Below are 21,089 nucleotides of genomic sequence, written 5' to 3' on the forward strand. Positions count from 1 at the left end.
ATCTCACAGATAGGCTGCAGAGAATACCTTCTCCTGCTTTAGACTTAGCCTGGCCTCAGAATGACATCCTATAGTATATCTCCTATCAAACTGAGCTCTCTTTTTCATCAAGCACTGCCATTTCCTCCCCTCACCCTCCCCACTGACAGTTTGAACTTCGTGGGTGTGGCTTGGATCTCTTTCAGGGAGAGAAAACTAACAACTTATAGCAGCAGCTTCAGAGAGCATTTTCCATCTCACAGATAGGCTGCAGAGAATACCTTCTCCTGCTTTAGACTTAGCCTGGCCTCAGAATGACATCCTATAGTATATCTCCTATCAAACTGAGCTCTCTTTTTCATCAAGCACTGCCATTTCCTCCCCTCACCCTCCCCACTGACAGTTTGAACTTCGTGGGTGTGGCTTGGATCTCTTTCAGGGAGAGAAAACTAACAACTTATAGCAGCAGCTTCAGAGAGCATTTTCCATCTCACAGATAGGCTGCAGAGAATACCTTCTCCTGCTTTAGACTTAGCCTGGCCTCAGAATGACATCCTATAGTATATCTCCTATCAAACTGAGCTCTCTTTTTCATCAAGCACTGCCATTTCCTCCCCTCACCCTCCCCACTGACAGTTTGAACTTCGTGGGTGTGGCATGGATCTCTTTCAGGGAGAGAAAACTAACAACTTATAGCAGCAGCTTCAGAGAGCATTTTCCATCTCACAGATAGGCTGCAGAGAATACCTTCTCCTGCTTTAGACTTAGCCTGGCCTCAGAATGACATCCTATAGTATATCTCCTATCAAACTGAGCTCTCTTTTTCATCAAGCACTGCCATTTCCTCCCCTCACCCTCCCCACTGACAGTTTGAACTTCGTGGGTGTGGCTTGGATCTCTTTCAGGGAGAGAAAACTAACAACTTATAGCAGCAGCTTCAGAGAGCATTTTCCATCTCACAGATAGGCTGCAGAGAATACCTTCTCCTGCTTTAGACTTAGCCTGGCCTCAGAATGACATCCTATAGTATATCTCCTATCAAACTGAGCTCTCTTTTTCATCAAGCACTGCCATTTCCTCCCCTCACCCTCCCCACTGACAGTTTGAACTTCGTGGGTGTGGCATGGATCTCTTTCAGGGAGAGAAAACTAACAACTTATAGCAGCAGCTTCAGAGAGCATTTTCCATCTCACAGATAGGCTGCAGAGAATACCTTCTCCTGCTTTAGACTTAGCCTGGCCTCAGAATGACATCCTATAGTATATCTCCTATCAAACTGAGCTCTCTTTTTCATCAAGCACTGCCATTTCCTCCCCTCACCGTCCCCACTGACAGTTTGAACTTCGTGGGTGTGGCTTGGATCTCTTTCAGGGAGAGAAAACTAACAACTTATAGCAGCAGCTTCAGAGAGCATTTTCCATCTCACAGATAGGCTGCAGAGAATACCTTCTCCTGCTTTAGACTTAGCCTGGCCTCAGAATGACATCCTATAGTATATCTCCTATCAAACTGAGCTCTCTTTTTCATCAAGCACTGCCATTTCCTCCCCTCACCCTCCCCACTGACAGTTTGAACTTCGTGGGTGTGGCTTGGATCTCTTTCAGGGAGAGAAAACTAACAACTTATAGCAGCAGCTTCAGAGAGCATTTTCCATCTCACAGATAGGCTGCAGAGAATACCTTCTCCTGCTTTAGACTTAGCCTGGCCTCAGAATGACATCCTATAGTATATCTCCTATCAAACTGAGCTCTCTTTTTCATCAAGCACTGCCATTTCCTCCCCTCACCCTCCCCACTGACAGTTTGAACTTCGTGGGTGTGGCTTGGATCTCTTTCAGGGAGAGAAAACTAACAACTTATAGCAGCAGCTTCAGAGAGCATTTTCCATCTCACAGATAGGCTGCAGAGAATACCTTCTCCTGCTTTAGACTTAGCCTGGCCTCAGAATGACATCCTATAGTATATCTCCTATCAAACTGAGCTCTCTTTTTCATCAAGCACTGCCATTTCCTCCCCTCACCCTCCCCACTGACAGTTTGAACTTCGTGGGTGTGGCATGGATCTCTTTCAGGGAGAGAAAACTAACAACTTATAGCAGCAGCATCAGAGAGCATTTTCCATCTCACAGATAGGCTGCAGAGAATACCTTCTCCTGCTTTAGACTTAGCCTGGCCTCAGAATGACATCCTATAGTATATCTCCTATCAAACTGAGCTCTCTTTTTCATCAAGCACTGCCATTTCCTCCCCTCACCCTCCCCACTGACAGTTTGAACTTCGTGGGTGTGGCTTGGATCTCTTTCAGGGAGAGAAAACTAACAACTTATAGCAGCAGCTTCAGAGAGCATTTTCCATCTCACAGATAGGCTGCAGAGAATACCTTCTCCTGCTTTAGACTTAGCCTGGCCTCAGAATGACATCCTATAGTATATCTCCTATCAAACTGAGCTCTCTTTTTCATCAAGCACTGCCATTTCCTCCCCTCACCCTCCCCACTGACAGTTTGAACTTCGTGGGTGTGGCATGGATCTCTTTCAGGGAGAGAAAACTAACAACTTATAGCAGCAGCTTCAGAGAGCATTTTCCATCTCACAGATAGGCTGCAGAGAATACCTTCTCCTGCTTTAGACTTAGCCTGGCCTCAGAATGACATCCTATAGTATATCTCCTATCAAACTGAGCTCTCTTTTTCATCAAGCACTGCCATTTCCTCCCCTCACCGTCCCCACTGACAGTTTGAACTTCGTGGGTGTGGCTTGGATCTCTTTCAGGGAGAGAAAACTAACAACTTATAGCAGCAGCTTCAGAGAGCATTTTCCATCTCACAGATAGGCTGCAGAGAATACCTTCTCCTGCTTTAGACTTAGCCTGGCCTCAGAATGACATCCTATAGTATATCTCCTATCAAACTGAGCTCTCTTTTTCATCAAGCACTGCCATTTCCTCCCCTCACCCTCCCCACTGACAGTTTGAACTTCGTGGGTGTGGCTTGGATCTCTTTCAGGGAGAGAAAACTAACAACTTATAGCAGCAGCTTCAGAGAGCATTTTCCATCTCACAGATAGGCTGCAGAGAATACCTTCTCCTGCTTTAGACTTAGCCTGGCCTCAGAATGACATCCTATAGTATATCTCCTATCAAACTGAGCTCTCTTTTTCATCAAGCACTGCCATTTCCTCCCCTCACCCTCCCCACTGACAGTTTGAACTTCGTGGGTGTGGCTTGGATCTCTTTCAGGGAGAGAAAACTAACAACTTATAGCAGCAGCTTCAGAGAGCATTTTCCATCTCACAGATAGGCTGCAGAGAATACCTTCTCCTGCTTTAGACTTAGCCTGGCCTCAGAATGACATCCTATAGTATATCTCCTATCAAACTGAGCTCTCTTTTTCATCAAGCACTGCCATTTCCTCCCCTCACCCTCCCCACTGACAGTTTGAACTTCGTGGGTGTGGCATGGATCTCTTTCAGGGAGAGAAAACTAACAACTTATAGCAGCAGCTTCAGAGAGCATTTTCCATCTCACAGATAGGCTGCAGAGAATACCTTCTCCTGCTTTAGACTTAGCCTGGCCTCAGAATGACATCCTATAGTATATCTCCTATCAAACTGAGCTCTCTTTTTCATCAAGCACTGCCATTTCCTCCCCTCACCCTCCCCACTGACAGTTTGAACTTCGTGGGTGTGGCATGGATCTCTTTCAGGCAGAGAAAACTAACAACTTATAGCAGCAGCTTCAGAGAGCATTTTCCATCTCACAGATAGGCTGCAGAGAATACCTTCTCCTGCTTTAGACTTAGCCTGGCCTCAGAATGACATCCTATAGTATATCTCCTATCAAACTGAGCTCTCTTTTTCATCAAGCACTGCCATTTCCTCCCCTCACCCTCCCCACTGACAGTTTGAACTTCGTGGGTGTGGCTTGGATCTCTTTCAGGGAGAGAAAACTAACAACTTATAGCAGCAGCTTCAGAGAGCATTTTCCATCTCACAGATAGGCTGCAGAGAATACCTTCTCCTGCTTTAGACTTAGCCTGGCCTCAGAATGACATCCTATAGTATATCTCCTATCAAACTGAGCTCTCTTTTTCATCAAGCACTGCCATTTCCTCCCCTCACCCTCCCCACTGACAGTTTGAACTTCGTGGGTGTGGCATGGATCTCTTTCAGGGAGAGAAAACTAACAACTTATAGCAGCAGCTTCAGAGAGCATTTTCCATCTCACAGATAGGCTGCAGAGAATACCTTCTCCTGCTTTAGACTTAGCCTGGCCTCAGAATGACATCCTATAGTATATCTCCTATCAAACTGAGCTCTCTTTTTCATCAAGCACTGCCATTTCCTCCCCTCACCCTCCCCACTGACAGTTTGAACTTCGTGGGTGTGGCTTGGATCACTTCAGGGAGAGAAAACTAACAACTTATAGCAGCAGCTTCAGAGAGCATTTTCCATCTCACAGATAGGCTGCAGAGAATACCTTCTCCTGCTTTAGACTTAGCCTGGCCTCAGAATGACATCCTATAGTATATCTCCTATCAAACTGAGCTCTCTTTTTCATCAAGCACTGCCATTTCCTCCCCTCACCCTCCCCACTGACAGTTTGAACTTCGTGGGTGTGGCATGGATCTCTTTCAGGGAGAGAAAACTAACAACGTATAGCAGCAGCTTCAGAGAGCATTTTCCATCTCACAGATAGGCTGCAGAGAATACCTTCTCCTGCTTTAGACTTAGCCTGGCCTCAGAATGACATCCTATAGTATATCTCCTATCAAACTGAGCTCTCTTTTTCATCAAGCACTGCCATTTCCTCCCCTCACCGTCCCCACTGACAGTTTGAACTTCGTGGGTGTGGCTTGGATCTCTTTCAGGGAGAGAAAACTAACAACTTATAGCAGCAGCTTCAGAGAGCATTTTCCATCTCACAGATAGGCTGCAGAGAATACCTTCTCCTGCTTTAGACTTAGCCTGGCCTCAGAATGACATCCTATAGTATATCTCCTATCAAACTGAGCTCTCTTTTTCATCAAGCACTGCCATTTCCTCCCCTCACCCTCCCCACTGACAGTTTGAACTTCGTGGGTGTGGCTTGGATCTCTTTCAGGGAGAGAAAACTAACAACTTATAGCAGCAGCTTCAGAGAGCATTTTCCATCTCACAGATAGGCTGCAGAGAATACCTTCTCCTGCTTTAGACTTAGCCTGGCCTCAGAATGACATCCTATAGTATATCTCCTATCAAACTGAGCTCTCTTTTTCATCAAGCACTGCAATTTCCTCCCCTCACCCTCCCCACTGACAGTTTGAACTTCGTGGGTGTGGCTTGGATCTCTTTCAGGGAGAGAAAACTAACAACTTATAGCAGCAGCTTCAGAGAGCATTTTCCATCTCACAGATAGGCTGCAGAGAATACCTTCTCCTGCTTTAGACTTAGCCTGGCCTCAGAATGACATCCTATAGTATATCTCCTATCAAACTGAGCTCTCTTTTTCATCAAGCACTGCCATTTCCTCCCCTCACCCTCCCCACTGACAGTTTGAACTTCGTGGGTGTGGCATGGATCTCTTTCAGGGAGAGAAAACTAACAACTTATAGCAGCAGCTTCAGAGAGCATTTTCCATCTCACAGATAGGCTGCAGAGAATACCTTCTCCTGCTTTAGACTTAGCCTGGCCTCAGAATGACATCCTATAGTATATCTCCTATCAAACTGAGCTCTCTTTTTCATCAAGCACTGCCATTTCCTCCCCTCACCCTCCCCACTGACAGTTTGAACTTCGTGGGTGTGGCTTGGATCTCTTTCAGGGAGAGAAAACTAACAACTTATAGCAGCAGCTTCAGAGAGCATTTTCCATCTCACAGATAGGCTGCAGAGAATACCTTCTCCTGCTTTAGACTTAGCCTGGCCTCAGAATGACATCCTATAGTATATCTCCTATCAAACTGAGCTCTCTTTTTCATCAAGCACTGCCATTTCCTCCCCTCACCCTCCCCACTGACAGTTTGAACTTCGTGGGTGTGGCATGGATCTCTTTCAGGGAGAGAAAACTAACAACTTATAGCAGCAGCTTCAGAGAGCATTTTCCATCTCACAGATAGGCTGCAGAGAATACCTTCTCCTGCTTTAGACTTAGCCTGGCCTCAGAATGACATCCTATAGTATATCTCCTATCAAACTGAGCTCTCTTTTTCATCAAGCACTGCCATTTCCTCCCCTCACCGTCCCCACTGACAGTTTGAACTTCGTGGGTGTGGCTTGGATCTCTTTCAGGGAGAGAAAACTAACAACTTATAGCAGCAGCTTCAGAGAGCATTTTCCATCTCACAGATAGGCTGCAGAGAATACCTTCTCCTGCTTTAGACTTAGCCTGGCCTCAGAATGACATCCTATAGTATATCTCCTATCAAACTGAGCTCTCTTTTTCATCAAGCACTGCCATTTCCTCCCCTCACCCTCCCCACTGACAGTTTGAACTTCGTGGGTGTGGCTTGGATCTCTTTCAGGGAGAGAAAACTAACAACTTATAGCAGCAGCTTCAGAGAGCATTTTCCATCTCACAGATAGGCTGCAGAGAATACCTTCTCCTGCTTTAGACTTAGCCTGGCCTCAGAATGACATCCTATAGTATATCTCCTATCAAACTGAGCTCTCTTTTTCATCAAGCACTGCCATTTCCTCCCCTCACCCTCCCCACTGACAGTTTGAACTTCGTGGGTGTGGCTTGGATCTCTTTCAGGGAGAGAAAACTAACAACTTATAGCAGCAGCTTCAGAGAGCATTTTCCATCTCACAGATAGGCTGCAGAGAATACCTTCTCCTGCTTTAGACTTAGCCTGGCCTCAGAATGACATCCTATAGTATATCTCCTATCAAACTGAGCTCTCTTTTTCATCAAGCACTGCCATTTCCTCCCCTCACCCTCCCCACTGACAGTTTGAACTTCGTGGGTGTGGCATGGATCTCTTTCAGGGAGAGAAAACTAACAACTTATAGCAGCAGCTTCAGAGAGCATTTTCCATCTCACAGATAGGCTGCAGAGAATACCTTCTCCTGCTTTAGACTTAGCCTGGCCTCAGAATGACATCCTATAGTATATCTCCTATCAAACTGAGCTCTCTTTTTCATCAAGCACTGCCATTTCCTCCCCTCACCCTCCCCACTGACAGTTTGAACTTCGTGGGTGTGGCTTGGATCTCTTTCAGGGAGAGAAAACTAACAACTTATAGCAGCAGCTTCAGAGAGCATTTTCCATCTCACAGATAGGCTGCAGAGAATACCTTCTCCTGCTTTAGACTTAGCCTGGCCTCAGAATGACATCCTATAGTATATCTCCTATCAAACTGAGCTCTCTTTTTCATCAAGCACTGCCATTTCCTCCCCTCACCCTCCCCACTGACAGTTTGAACTTCGTGGGTGTGGCATGGATCTCTTTCAGGGAGAGAAAACTAACAACTTATAGCAGCAGCTTCAGAGAGCATTTTCCATCTCACAGATAGGCTGCAGAGAATACCTTCTCCTGCTTTAGACTTAGCCTGGCCTCAGAATGACATCCTATAGTATATCTCCTATCAAACTGAGCTCTCTTTTTCATCAAGCACTGCCATTTCCTCCCCTCACCGTCCCCACTGACAGTTTGAACTTCGTGGGTGTGGCTTGGATCTCTTTCAGGGAGAGAAAACTAACAACTTATAGCAGCAGCTTCAGAGAGCATTTTCCATCTCACAGATAGGCTGCAGAGAATACCTTCTCCTGCTTTAGACTTAGCCTGGCCTCAGAATGACATCCTATAGTATATCTCCTATCAAACTGAGCTCTCTTTTTCATCAAGCACTGCCATTTCCTCCCCTCACCCTCCCCACTGACAGTTTGAACTTCGTGGGTGTGGCTTGGATCTCTTTCAGGGAGAGAAAACTAACAACTTATAGCAGCAGCTTCAGAGAGCATTTTCCATCTCACAGATAGGCTGCAGAGAATACCTTCTCCTGCTTTAGACTTAGCCTGGCCTCAGAATGACATCCTATAGTATATCTCCTATCAAACTGAGCTCTCTTTTTCATCAAGCACTGCCATTTCCTCCCCTCACCCTCCCCACTGACAGTTTGAACTTCGTGGGTGTGGCATGGATCTCTTTCAGGGAGAGAAAACTAACAACTTATAGCAGCAGCTTCAGAGAGCATTTTCCATCTCACAGATAGGCTGCAGAGAATACCTTCTCCTGCTTTAGACTTAATCCTACCCACCCTACCCCTCTACCCACCCACCCCTAGAGTGACATGTCTTATATAACCTCCCTATCAACCCACTCATTACTTTACCTCACCCATTTCTATTCTTCTATCACCTTCTCCCACTACTCCAACCAGAGTTACACCTAATCACACTGACCACCCTTCAACATCTTCTGTCCTTCTGTGACTGTTCTCTTGTGCTTGACTGCTTAAATATTTTAAATTTAAATGCTTTACTTTTTGTCTATTAGATTGTAAGCTCTTTGAGCAGGGACTGTCTTTCTTCTGTGTTTGTACAGCGCTGCGTACACTTTGTAGCGCTCTAGAAATGTTAAATAGTAGTAGTAGTACTTTCTTGTGAGATTAGTTTCAGAGACCAGGGTGTTGTTATCTTTTGAGAAGAGGCTGTTTGCGTCTCGCTGAGAAGCCGGCTCGCGAGATTCCCAAAGAATGCTTGGTGTTGAAGCTAGAAGTGCAGCTGATGGGGAAAAAGGTTAAAGTCGGATTCCGCAGATCCTCTCAGTACCACCTTAAAAACAGTGCGTTGTTCTGTTTTGAGTGCCGCTGCTGCTTTCCATATGCCTGAGGAGGCTGAACCCCTCCAGGTTCTGTCTCCACAGTGTTGAATCAGGATACATGCTTATGGAGTTGAGTTCTGGGTCCAAGTGAATCCAGCAGTTTTGGTGGGATTAGGTGCTGGATCAGGGTGGATACATCCCTTTTGGTGGGATTAGGTGCAGGATACGGGTGGATCCAGGCCTCCTGAGAAGGAAACAGTCTTTTGGAGGAGTATGAATGCTTGATCAGGGAGGATCCAGCTCTTTAGAACTTTGTGAGGAGATTCAGTGATTGATATAGCCGTTTGGGGGTGGGGGGATGACTGCTGGATGAAGGTGAATCCAGCCCTCCTGAAGACGATCTGGCACTTCAGAGTCAAATATCCTTTGGAGGAGAATACATGCTGGATCTGGGTGAATCTAGCCCTTTGGAGGAGAATGCATGCTGGATCTGGGTGGATCCAGCCCTCTGAATGGAGAGTGCTGGGTCAGAGTGGATTCAGCCATCAAGAGGAGAATGAGTACTGGATCCAAGTGGATCCTGCTCTCTGAGGCAGATACAGCCTTTCAGAGGAGAATGAGCGCTGGATCTAGGAGGATTCAGCCCTTCAGAGGAGTAGGAGTGTTGGATCAGGGTAGATCCAGCCCTCATGAGGAGAATTCAGCCCTTCGGAGGAGTATGAGTGTTGGATCAGGGTGGATCCAGTCCTTAGGATAACAATAAGTGCTGGATTTGGGTGGATCTATGACACTTTGGAGGATAATGAGTGCTAGATCTGGATCCAGCCATTTGGCTTGAATTAGTGGCTCTCTCCTTCCAGTCCTGCCCCCTTCATTTCCACAATGTGTCTACTCCCTTACCAGCATTTTATAAAGTGTCAGTCTTCTTCTTCTGCCCCTACAGCATGATTTTTAAATGTCTCTCTTTCCTCCTTCATGGTGGCTACTTTTTATTCAACTTATGCCCTCTCTCTCACTTTGCTTCCACTCCCATGCAGGAGTTTCCCCTCTCCCCTCCTCCACTTTCCCACTGGCAATTAGATATCCCCTCTTCCCTCCTCCACTTTCCCACCGGCAATTAAATTTCCCCTCTCCCAGCAGCACCAAGCTCAATTGCAAATAGATAAACAAGGTGCACTGTGCTGTTTCGACTGCCGCTGATGCTTTCGGTATGCAGTAAGTCCAAGCGATGACCTGTTCAGTCACTTTCTCCTTGGTCCCACCCTCACAGAAAGGGAACAGCGTGTCAGAGGGGGCAGGACCCGCCAGAGAAGGACCGAGTACATCCGAAGTGGAGCTCACCACATACCGAAAGCAGCAGTAGTAGTCAAAACAACTATCCGTTTTTAAGGCAGTGCTTTGAGGATCTGGGGGGATTAATCTTTTACATAAGTACTGCCATACTGGGATAGACCAAAGGTCCATCAAGCCCAGCATCCTGTTTCCAACAGTGGCCAATCCAGGCCACAAATACCTGGCAAGATCCCAAAAAAGTACAAAACATTTTATACTGATTATCCCAGAAATGGTGGATTGTCCCCATGTCCAATTTAATAATGGTCTATGGACTTTTCCTTTAGGAAGCCGTCCAAACCTTTTTAAAACTCTGCTAAGCTAACCACCTTTACCACATTCTCTGGCAACGAATTCCAGAGTTTAATTACACATTGAGGCATATTTTCAAAGCACTTAGCCTTCCAAAGTTCCATAGAAACCTATGGAACTTTGGAAGGCTAAGTGCTTTGAAAATATGCCTCATTGTGTGAAGAAAACGTTTCTCCGGTTCGTTTTAAATTTACTACTTTGTAGCTTCATCACATGTCCCCTAGTCTTAGTATTTTTGGAAAGCGTAAACAGACGCTTCAAGTCTACCCTTTCCACTCCACTCATTATTTTATAGACCTCTATCATGTCTCCCCTCAGCCGCCTTTTCTCCAAACTGAAGAGCTCCAGCCGCTTTAGCCTATCCTCATAGGGAAGTCATCCCATCCCCTTTACCAGATATACCTGGGTCAAAAGAAAGTTTTCTGGAACCCCCCCTCCCCCCACCCTGATGTAAAAGTGGATCCAGCTCCACATCAGTTGTAATTAAAGCTAATCCAAGTGTGATGGTTTGCTTGAAATTAGTTTTCAGTACAGGCTGCTGCTGTGATACAACCAAAAGGTTTTGACCTGAAAAAGAAATCGGTAATTAATTTAGTACAGTTTGCTAGCGCAGTCTCTTGTGAGTTTTGTCTGTATTGTAATTGAAAGTTTTTACTTGCCAAGTTTGCCCACGTAATTTCTATATCATTTTAGATTAAGCTGTATTTTTGAGATGTGGTTTTGTTGTTCTAGTTTAACAAAATGTATGTTGATATTTTCAGATGAAGAGCTTAATCTCTTGGTCATTGTAGTTGATGTAAACCCCCTCTGGTGGGGTAAGCAGGCTCTTGAACAGTCTGAGGTAAGAAACAATGTACATACCTAATGAATTTATTAAATAGACAGTTGCATAAAGCTGCCTGTGGTTTTTATGCCCATATGCCTAATTTTAAAAAAACAAACAAACAATTTTTATGACAGTTATGAAATAAAGGTTAATATGCTATTTTATTCTTTCTACGCTCTAATAGTTCACGTTGTCAAAATGCATCGATGCAGTGATGGTGATGGGGAATTCACATTTATTTATGAGTCGTAACAACAGGCTTGCTGTCATAGCTAGCCATATTCAAGAAAGGTAAAGTATGTATTACTATAGACAGCCTGCTCAGTGCTTACCTGTCACACACATACATTTATTTCATTTATATCCAATGTCTCTTGGTTTATCCTCCAGCCACAAAACAAGAGATTTACTTGACCCCTGATGCAGGCTTTGATGCCGAAACACGGCCGTGTTGGGTCGTTATTTTCCTGATTTCCTCATCAACTCGTCCTCACTCTTTGTATCCATTGTTTTTGTTGTATGTGAGGATTCCCCTCCTCGCTTCTTGTTTTCATTTATATCCCACATTATCCCAATAGATCAGGTTCAATGTGGCTAACAATGTATCGTGATTAACAGTACAAAATGTAATGCGGGATAGTATACATTAAGTAGTAATAAAATAAATGAGGATTGAGTAATTGCAATATGGAATATGGAAACAAATGCCAGACACAAAAAGGTAACAGTTTATAGTCATCCATGTATAATAACAATTAGAATGGAACTGAGAAATTCAATAATTGTAAAATTAGGGGTTCAAATTAACTATAGTCATCCATGAGAAATTGCTTAAACCAGAGAGGCGGAATATCAAATAATTAGGTTCTCATCTGATTAATTTCGGGAGAGAATTGCATCATTTGGTATGGAGGTAAGAGAATCCTGACGTGTAGATTGACTTGTAGATCACATTTTTGCACCTGGGATAGTGGAGGGTTAGATAGTCTGTTGAACCAGGGAGAGCGTTGCGAAGGGGGAGATCAATTAAAGGTTGCATATAATCAGGGGTTAAGCCGTATAGAGTTTTGAAAACAAATGTACATAGTTTGAATGTTATTGTGGCTTTGAGTGGGAGCCAGTGTAACTTTATAAGCAAAGGGGTTGTACTTTCAAACCTCGTAGCCTTGTAGACTAATCTGGCTGCTGTATTTTGAGCTGTCTGCAGTTTTTTCAAGGAAGATTCCTTGCAGACAGAATAACATGTAGGAATCAATTATTATACCAAGTATTTTTAGTTGGAACTCCAATGGATAAGTTACATTATCAGTTGTGAAGTTGTGACAGTTTATGACATGGCGAGGGTTAGATAATAACAGAAATTTTGTTTTCTCTCTATTCAATTTTAGTTTAAAGGTGGAGGTCCAATTCTCCAACAAGTCTAGACCGGATCAGATGATAGATAGCATTTCTTCAATAGAATCTTTGAAAGGGATGTAGATGGTTATGTCATCTGCATAAATAAAATTATTATAACTGTGGGCATCGAGCACCTTTCCTAAGGGGGACATCATAATATTGAATAAGATGGGTAAAAGGGGAGATCCCTGTGGGACTCCGCAGTCTGACGCCCATTGGGGGAGATGGAATTAGATTTGACTTGATAGGATCTAGAGTTTTAAAATCCTCAGAACCAGTTTAAGACAGACCCTCCTATACCTAAGTTGTCCATTAGTGCAAGTAGCAAATTATGGTCTACCACTACGAATGCAGGAAACAAAACACTCCTTGGAATCACTGTGGATTGAAATTCCATGTGCAAAGGGGAAAAGGATAGTGATAGGAGTGTACTACCGTCCGCCTGGCCAGGACGAACAGACGGATGCGGAAATGTTAAAGGAAATCAGGGACGCAAACAAACTGGGCAACACAATAATAATGGGGGATTTCAATTACCCGCATATAGACTGGGTTAATGTAACATCTGTACACGCAAGGGACATAAGATTTCTTGATGAAATCAAGGACAGCTTCATGGAACAGCTAGTTCAGGAGCCGACAAGAGAAGGAAAAATACTAGACTTAGTCCTTAGTGGTGCTCATGATCTAGTGCAGGGGGGTAACGATACGAGGGCCGCTTGATAACAGTGATCATAATATGATCGGTTTTGATATTGGCATTGAAGGAAGTGAAACTAGGAAATCAAGTACGCTAGCGTTTAACTATAGAAAAGGTGATTACGACAAAATGAGAAAAATGGTGAAAAAAAGACTGAAAGGAGCAGCTCGCAGAGTAAAAAACTTGCATCAGGCGTGGATGCTGTTTAAAAACACCATCCTGGAGGTTCAGGACAAATATATTCCACGTATTAGAAAAAGGGAAAAAAGACTAAACGTCAGCCGGCGTGGCTAAACAGTAAGATAAAGGAAATCATTAGAGCCAAAAAACAATCCTTCAGAAAGTGGAGAAGAGAACCAACTGAAAGTAACAGGATAGATCATAAGGAATGCCAAGCCAAATGCAAAGCGGAGATAAGGAGGGCAAAAAAGGACTTTGAGAAGAAATTAGCGTTGGAAGCAAAATACATAGTAAAAATTTTTTTAGATACATTAAAAGCAGGAAACCGGCCAAAGAGTCGGTTGGGCCGCTGGACGAAAATGGTGTTAAAGGGGCGATCAAGGAGGACAAAGCCGTAGCGGAGAAATTAAATGAATTCTTTGCTTCGGTCTTCACCGAGGAGGATTTGGGGGGGACACCGGTGCCGGAAAGAATATTTGAAGCGGGGGAGTCGGAGAAACTAAACAAATTCTCTGTAACCTTGGAGGATGTAATGGGTCAGTTCAGCAAGCTGAAGAGTAGTAAATCACCGGGACCTGATGGTATTCATCCCAGAGTATTAATAGAACTAAAAATGAACTTGCGGAGCTACTGTTAGAAATATGCAATCTGTCCCTAAAATCGAGTGTAGTACCGGAAGACTGGAGGGTAGCCAATGTTACTCCGATTTTTAAGAAGGGTTCCAGAGGAGATCCGGGAAATTATAGACCGGTGAGTCTGACGTCGGTGCCGGGCAAGATGGTGGAGGCTATTATTAAGAATAAAATTGCAGAGCATATACAAAAACATGGACTGATGAGACAAAGTCAGCACGGATTTAGTGAAGGGAAGTCTTGCCTCACCAATCTAATGCATTTTTTTGAGGGGGTAAGCAAACATGTGGACAATGGGGAGCCGGTTGATATTGTATATCTGGATTTTCAGAAGGCGTTTGACAAAGTGCCGCACGAAAGACTCCTGAAGAAATTGCAGAGTCATGGAATCGGAGGAAGGGTATTATTATGGATTAAGAACTGGTTGAAAGATAGGAAGCAGAGAGTAGGATTGCGTGGCCAGTATTCTCAGTGGAGGAGGGTAGTTAGTGGGGTCCCGCAGGGGTCTGTGCTGGGTCCGTTGCTTTTTAATGTATTCATAAATGACCTAGAGATGGGAATAACTAGTGAGGTAATTAAATTCGCCGATGACACAAAATTATTCAGGGTTGTCAAGTCGCAGGAGGAATGTGAACGATTACAGGAGGACCTTGCGAGACTGGGAGAATGGGCGTGCAAGTGGCAGATGAAGTTCAATGTTGACAAGTGCAAAGTGATGCATGTGGGTAAGAGGAACCCGAATTATAGCTACGTCTTGCAAGGTTCCGCGTTAGGAGTTACGGATCAAGAAAGGGATCTGGGTGTCGTCGTCGATGATACGCTGAAACCTTCTGCTCAGTGTGCTGCTGCGGCTAGGAAAGCAAATAGAATGTTGGGTGTTATTAGGAAGGGTATGGAGTCCAGGTGTGCGGATGTTATAATGCCGTTGTATCGCTCCATGGTGCGACCGCACCTGGAGTATTGTGTTCAGTACTGGTCTCCGTATCTCAAAAAAGATATAGTAGAATTGGAAAAGGTACAGCGAAGGGCGACGAAAATGATAGTGGGGATGGGACGACTTTCCTATGAAGAGAGGCTGAGAAGGCTAGGGCTTTTCAGCTTGGAGAAGAGACGGCTGAGGGGAGATATGATAGAAGTGTATAAAATAATGAGTGGAATGGATCGGGTGGATGTGAAGCGACTGTTCACGCTATCCAAAAATAATAGGACTAGAGGGCATGAGTTGAAGCTACAGTGTGGTAAATTTAAAACGAATCGGAGAAAATTTTTCTTCACCCAACGTGTAATTAGACTCTGGAATTCGTTGCCGGAGAACGTGGTACGGGCGGTTAGCTTGACGGAGTTTAAAAAGGGGTTAGATAGATTCCTAAAGGACAAGTCCATAGACCGCTATTAAATGGACTTGGAAAAATTCCGCATTTTTAGGTATAACTTGTCTGGAATGTTTTTACGTTTGGGGAGCGTGCCAGGTGCCCTTGACCTGGATTGGCCACTGTCGGTGACAGGATGCTGGGCTAGATGGACCTTTGGTCTTTCCCAGTATGGCACTACTTATGTACTTATGTACTTATGTACACTTGACATATCAAATTGCATAAGGATGATCTTCCTGCCTAGGCTAATTTCTTTCCTGAAGTTATCAATAAATGTGGTTAGGACTGTTTCTGTTCTGAAATTGGGTCTGAAGCTAGATTGTGTATGATGAAGAAGGGAAAAGGAGGACAGATAATCCATAAGTTGGTGAGCGATTATTCCCTCAATCACGTTTATTAGTAGAGGGATAGAGGTCACTGGGCTGTAATTTGTTACATTGTTTATTTTTGCCAGGGGATTTTTAGGGATGGGGGTTAACATTATGGACCCTTTTTCTGCAGGGAAATGACCTAAGAGTAGGTGCAGCTTTTAATAGAAAACTAGGGCAGGAATCCATTATACAGAAGATGAATATTTCAATAGAAAAGATTTCACCACAAAAAATGATGGGGGAGAGAATGATGACCAATATCTATCAGTTTTGATACCAGTGAGGTTGTGTGTCAGTTCAGCCATGAATATCATAGGGTCTCCTTTAAATATTATAACGTTATCTCTTAATTTTTATGATTTTCTGCTCAAAATATGTAGCTAATCGGGTAGCAGATTCGTTGGAGGTAGTAATAGTCTGGGTAGCTAAGAGAGTGTTGACTATATTGAAAATACGTTTGGTATCAAAAGGATCAGTTGATATGAGATTTCCATAGTAGTTTATTTTAGTCTTTTTTTTTTTTTTTCATTTAGAGCTGACTTCCAGTGTAACTTATTTTCCTCAGTTTGGATTTTTGCTATTTGCTTTCAAGCTGCCTACATTTTTGTTTGATGTCTTTATTGAACCAGATGGTTCATTTTTTACTGGTGTCACAGAGTCTAGAATTGATTTGCTTAATAGATCCCAATCTTTTATGAATGTTAATGAATTAGACATGGACATGAGTTCAGAATCTTGTATGTATGACCAGAAGTCATCAATTTCAGTCCTTCCTCTAGACTTAAAAGAGAGAGGGCGGACTTAGGGGTGAGCTTCTTTCAGTGATTCTAGCCAATTTCAGGGGAATACTAATTTGTAATGATTTGACCGTAGGGTTGGTTCCTAGTTAAGGAATGTACTATATTCAAAGTTTGCACTTTGGTTCATAAAGTCATTCATGGAAATGCTCCAGCCTACATGTCAGACCTTATTGATTTGCCACCTAGGAATGCTATAAGATCAGCACGCACATTCCTGGGACTTCATTTCCCTAGCTGTAAAGGTCTAAAATACATGCGTACATGCGTCCTTCTTTTCTTACATTGGCACTCAGTTGTGGAATGCATTACCACTTGATCTGAAAACTATTCACTTTTGAAAAACACTAAAAACTTTTCTCTTTAACAAGGCTTACCATAATAATCAATAATAGGAACTCCAATGCATCACTACTTACTTGATAGTTTGACTGTTTTCTGATTTACTGAATTGATTTTATCCATTATGCCACACATATTTCTTTGTATGTAACCATTTGTTTATCTACTCTTGATTGGCGCCTGCCATGATGCAATATTCTAAGCCACATTGAGTCCGTAAATAGGTGGGAAAATGTGGGATACAAATGCAATAAATAAATAAATAGAGTATCAGATATGGATAAGGTTAATGAGTTGGTAAATCTATAAGCAAAAAGATCAAGAAGGTGACCTTTTGAATGGGAGACAGGGGTGTGTGGGTGTAAGAAATTCCAGGAGGGTAAGAAAATCAAAAAGTCCTTGGTGTTGGGGATTGCTAGATTATCTATCTCCTAGTAGAAGGATACTAGGATGGTTGTCACAGATATATTTGAAATAAAATCAGAGGTCATCCAAGGGGACAACAAAGTAGGCAAATACAAAGTTGTTCTGATAAAATAGTGTCAGTAGCCTTGCAAGCAAGTATTTCAGGGTTTGAGGAGATGTTACTAGAGAGAAACTCTATGTTGAAGAAGGATTTGTATGTTATTGATAAGCCGCCACCTCTTTTATTGGGTCTGCAGAGATTGAGGATCTTATAACCTGGTGGACATAAATGATAGGATCATTATTTGATCGTAACCAAGTTTCAGTAATCACGTGGCTATCCAACCCGACTGACTGCCTCAGCATGTCCCATAGTGGTGCCCTTTTACCGCACGGAAGGCCCGTGTTAGGCCAATCGCTCCTTAGTGCGCACTATCGAATTAGTGTGCATTTAAGTGCCATGCAGCTCATAGATATCCAGTGGGCTGTATGACACTTAGGGCTCTGTTTACTAAGGTGCACTAGAGTTTTTAGTGTGCCTTAAAAGTTAGCGCGCACTAACTTTAGAGACACCCATAATGCGTGCCTCTAGTATTAGCACGCACTAATATTTAGTGTGCGCTAAAAACGCTAGTGTGTCTACAGCACAGTTTAATAAACAGGGCCTTTAGTGTGTGCTAATTGTTAGCGCACCTTAGTAAAAGGACTCCTATAACTTTTGGAAGTTAAAGTAACGTTTTATATCTTTCTAGGTGCCTTTTGTTGTGGGTTTTTTTTTCTGAAATATATAGTAATATCAGCCTTGTTTTTCTAATGGGTCTCCTCCTCCTCTTCTTCTTTTTTTTTTTTTAGTGGACTGATAGGGCCCTATTTACTAAGCCGCGCTGTAGGCATGCAAACTTTTTAGTGCATGCTAACAATAGAGATACCCATTATATTCCTATGGGTGTCTGTATTGTTAGCGCGCGCTAAAGTTTGAGTGCCTACTGCGCGACTTAGTAGACAGGACCCATAGTGAGCTATTGTTCTTTGATCTTTTTTTTTTTTTTTAATATTTTCTTGTTAATTTTGCTTAATGTACTTAGTGTAACAGAATTCAAACATGCGTGGGACAAACATAAAGGAATCCTGTTCAGAAGGAATGGATCCTAAGGAGCTTAGCCGAGATTGGGTGGCAGAGCCGGAGGCGGGGATAGTGCTGGGCAGACTTATACGGTCTGTGCCAGAGCCGGTGGTGGGAGGCGGGGATAGTGCTGGGCAGACTTACACGGTCTGTGCCCTGAAAAGGACAGGTACAAATCAAGGTAAGGTATACACAAAAAGTAGCACATATGAGTTTATCTTGTTGGGCAGACTGGATGGACCGTGCAGGTCTTTTTCTGCCGTCATCTACTATGTTACTATGTTATTCCTCATGCATGTTAATCCTTCATTATAAACGCAAATAAAAATAAAAAATATAGAGTCTTATAAATATAAAAATGTATCTATAGACCTGATTTACTAAACATTCCTTATTGTCTTCCTCCCCCTACCAAAAAAAAATGATACTGCTGGCCGCTAAGAATGAAAAAATGTACAAGCATTTTTCAGTATTTTTTATTGTTTTTCACAAAAAGAAGCCTTATGTCACTCAGTACGTGTATTTTTAGAATGTACTCTCCATTCCCTTTTAAAACCCATCTGCTTACTGGCAAGTAGTTTATTTTTTTCTGGTACATCAGTTTCTTCCTGTTTCTTTTTTCTTTTTTAACTGCTTCTGAGTTTTCATTCTCAAGTGTTTCTTTTCCCTGTTTTATATCCCCACCCAACTCTCTCTGTCCAGTCATTGCAGTGACAATCTTCAGCCAAGGACTAATACTCCTGGGGGAATTCTGTACAATGGTAAACGGGGGAATATTATCACAGCACAGACATGAAGTGGTAGCTTTGGTATCTGACCACTTGAGTCCATATTCTAAAGGCAGGAAGGAGTGGCCGTGTCAGCTATAATGCGCTACCACTGCTACTGCAACTTCCTTGTTTTCCAGCATGCGCAGTCAAAGGGGAAAGAGAGATGACAAAGGGACCCTGTCAATACCCTTTTTCCTTTTTAACAGTGCTCCTGAGGTTCTGTGATCTAGAGAGCTGAACAGATGGAGCTGGCTGGAAACTGAATGAGTGTGCATATGTAGTATCACATCATATCTTATGCTATAAGTTTATTTTGTTGGACAGACTGGATGGAACGCACAGGTCTTTATCTGCCGTCATCTACTATGTTACATTGTCCTCCACACAAGCCCCAGTAGTGTGCCTGCCTCTTCTGTCTTTGAAGTAGCCTGCTTCATCTTGCTGCTTAATAATACTGAGGTATGGCTATATACCTCTTGCGCTTCAAGAACAGTCTTAATTTAAAACAAAATGGTAACTGCTGGGAGAGGGGAGGAAGGGAAAACAAGAACCATAAAATTAGCCAGGCCAATGCAAAACAAGTTGGGGGTTGGAGAAAAAAAGAAAACTGGGGCAGAGGGGGGGTTATTCATGGGGGGAGGGGAAAGTTCAGAGAGAGAACTGATGGTTTGCTGGAAGGAAATCAGGTAAGAGAACGATGGGATGGTATGTATGATATCAGTGATGATGTGTTTAATAAAAATTATTTTTCAAATTAAAAAAAAAAAAGAAAAAGAGAACGATGGGATGGGGGCTTTTAAATCTGGAGGATCTGAGTGAGAGGGAAACCATGTGTATGCATTAAAGGAGACCAAGCAAAAGGAAGGAAAGTGACGGAGTGGCAGAGCCAGTGGAACAAGGTCAAGACTTATGATGGGGGAATTCTGCACACAGATATCCAAAATTCAGTAACTTTGAATAATAATGTTGTTCTATACTGTATCTTCGATGAATTATTACTCAAAGGTGTGGGGATCATAAAATCTGCAGAATTCTAAATTACCATGCACAGAATATTTTATATTTTTTCGAAAAATTCCCTGAGGAGTAAACTGTTCATCAGGGTTTCTGAAACCATGCAAGCATGGGCCCTGAATCCAGCCACTAGATGTCACTGTGGTGAACTGTCTGTGATTCCCTCTGCTCGGCAGTTGTGAATGTAGGGTCATTAGCTTCAGCTGCTAAAGCTTATTTTTACTTTTTGTTTGTCCAAAGAAAGGTTTCTCTCACATTACTTTCATGAGAGGCTCATGCTGCCAGTGTTTATTGCCCTTTGGGTAGATACCTGAGAGCAGGGTGCCACTCTTTACAGCACTGTTTCCACTAGACCACCAAACTGGTGCACCATGCAGCTTTAATCTTTGTTTTTTTTTGTCTCATTCAGTCGTTTTTTATACCCTGGAAAATATGGAGATGTATTGGGAGATCCTGGTAACGGTCTTATAGAATCTAATTGCTCTGGGAGTAAGGATGGAAAATATGAATTGTTAACGGCAGCAAATGAAATCATCGTGGAGGAGGTTAAAGACCTGATGACAAAAAGTAAGAATCTCTAAAGCAGGCGTGGACTGTGTCAGCTGCCTCTCTTCCTCCCTAAAGATCCTTAATAGTGCTTTATACTGCAATACAACCAAAATTAATTTGAAAAAGCAGCAGTGTGGGAACATATACTCCTCTTGGATCCAGGTGGTTATAGCAGAGTTTACTGATTCTTGTACAGTATCTGCACTGGTAGCTAAACGGAGGAGCAGCTGTGCTAGAACTGACCTGT

At 43.1% G+C, this 21,089-nt stretch overlaps 1 protein-coding gene across 2 annotated transcripts in view; it reads left to right on the forward strand.

Annotated features, from left to right (window-relative positions):
• Positions 1–21,089, forward strand: part of GTF2H3 (general transcription factor IIH subunit 3) — a 35,280-nt gene that overhangs the window by 632 nt on the left and 13,559 nt on the right. For both annotated transcript variants that reach the window (XM_030219868.1, XM_030219867.1), the window contains exons 2-4: positions 11,124–11,203; positions 11,373–11,479; positions 20,703–20,860. In XM_030219868.1, coding sequence (XP_030075728.1) covers positions 11,124–11,203; positions 11,373–11,479; positions 20,703–20,860 — 345 coding nt within the window. The remainder of the gene's footprint in view (positions 1–11,123; positions 11,204–11,372; positions 11,480–20,702; positions 20,861–21,089) is intronic.

This window comes from Microcaecilia unicolor, chromosome 11 (assembly GCF_901765095.1).
Source record: "Microcaecilia unicolor chromosome 11, aMicUni1.1, whole genome shotgun sequence".
Taxonomy (NCBI): domain Eukaryota; kingdom Metazoa; phylum Chordata; class Amphibia; order Gymnophiona; family Siphonopidae; genus Microcaecilia; species Microcaecilia unicolor.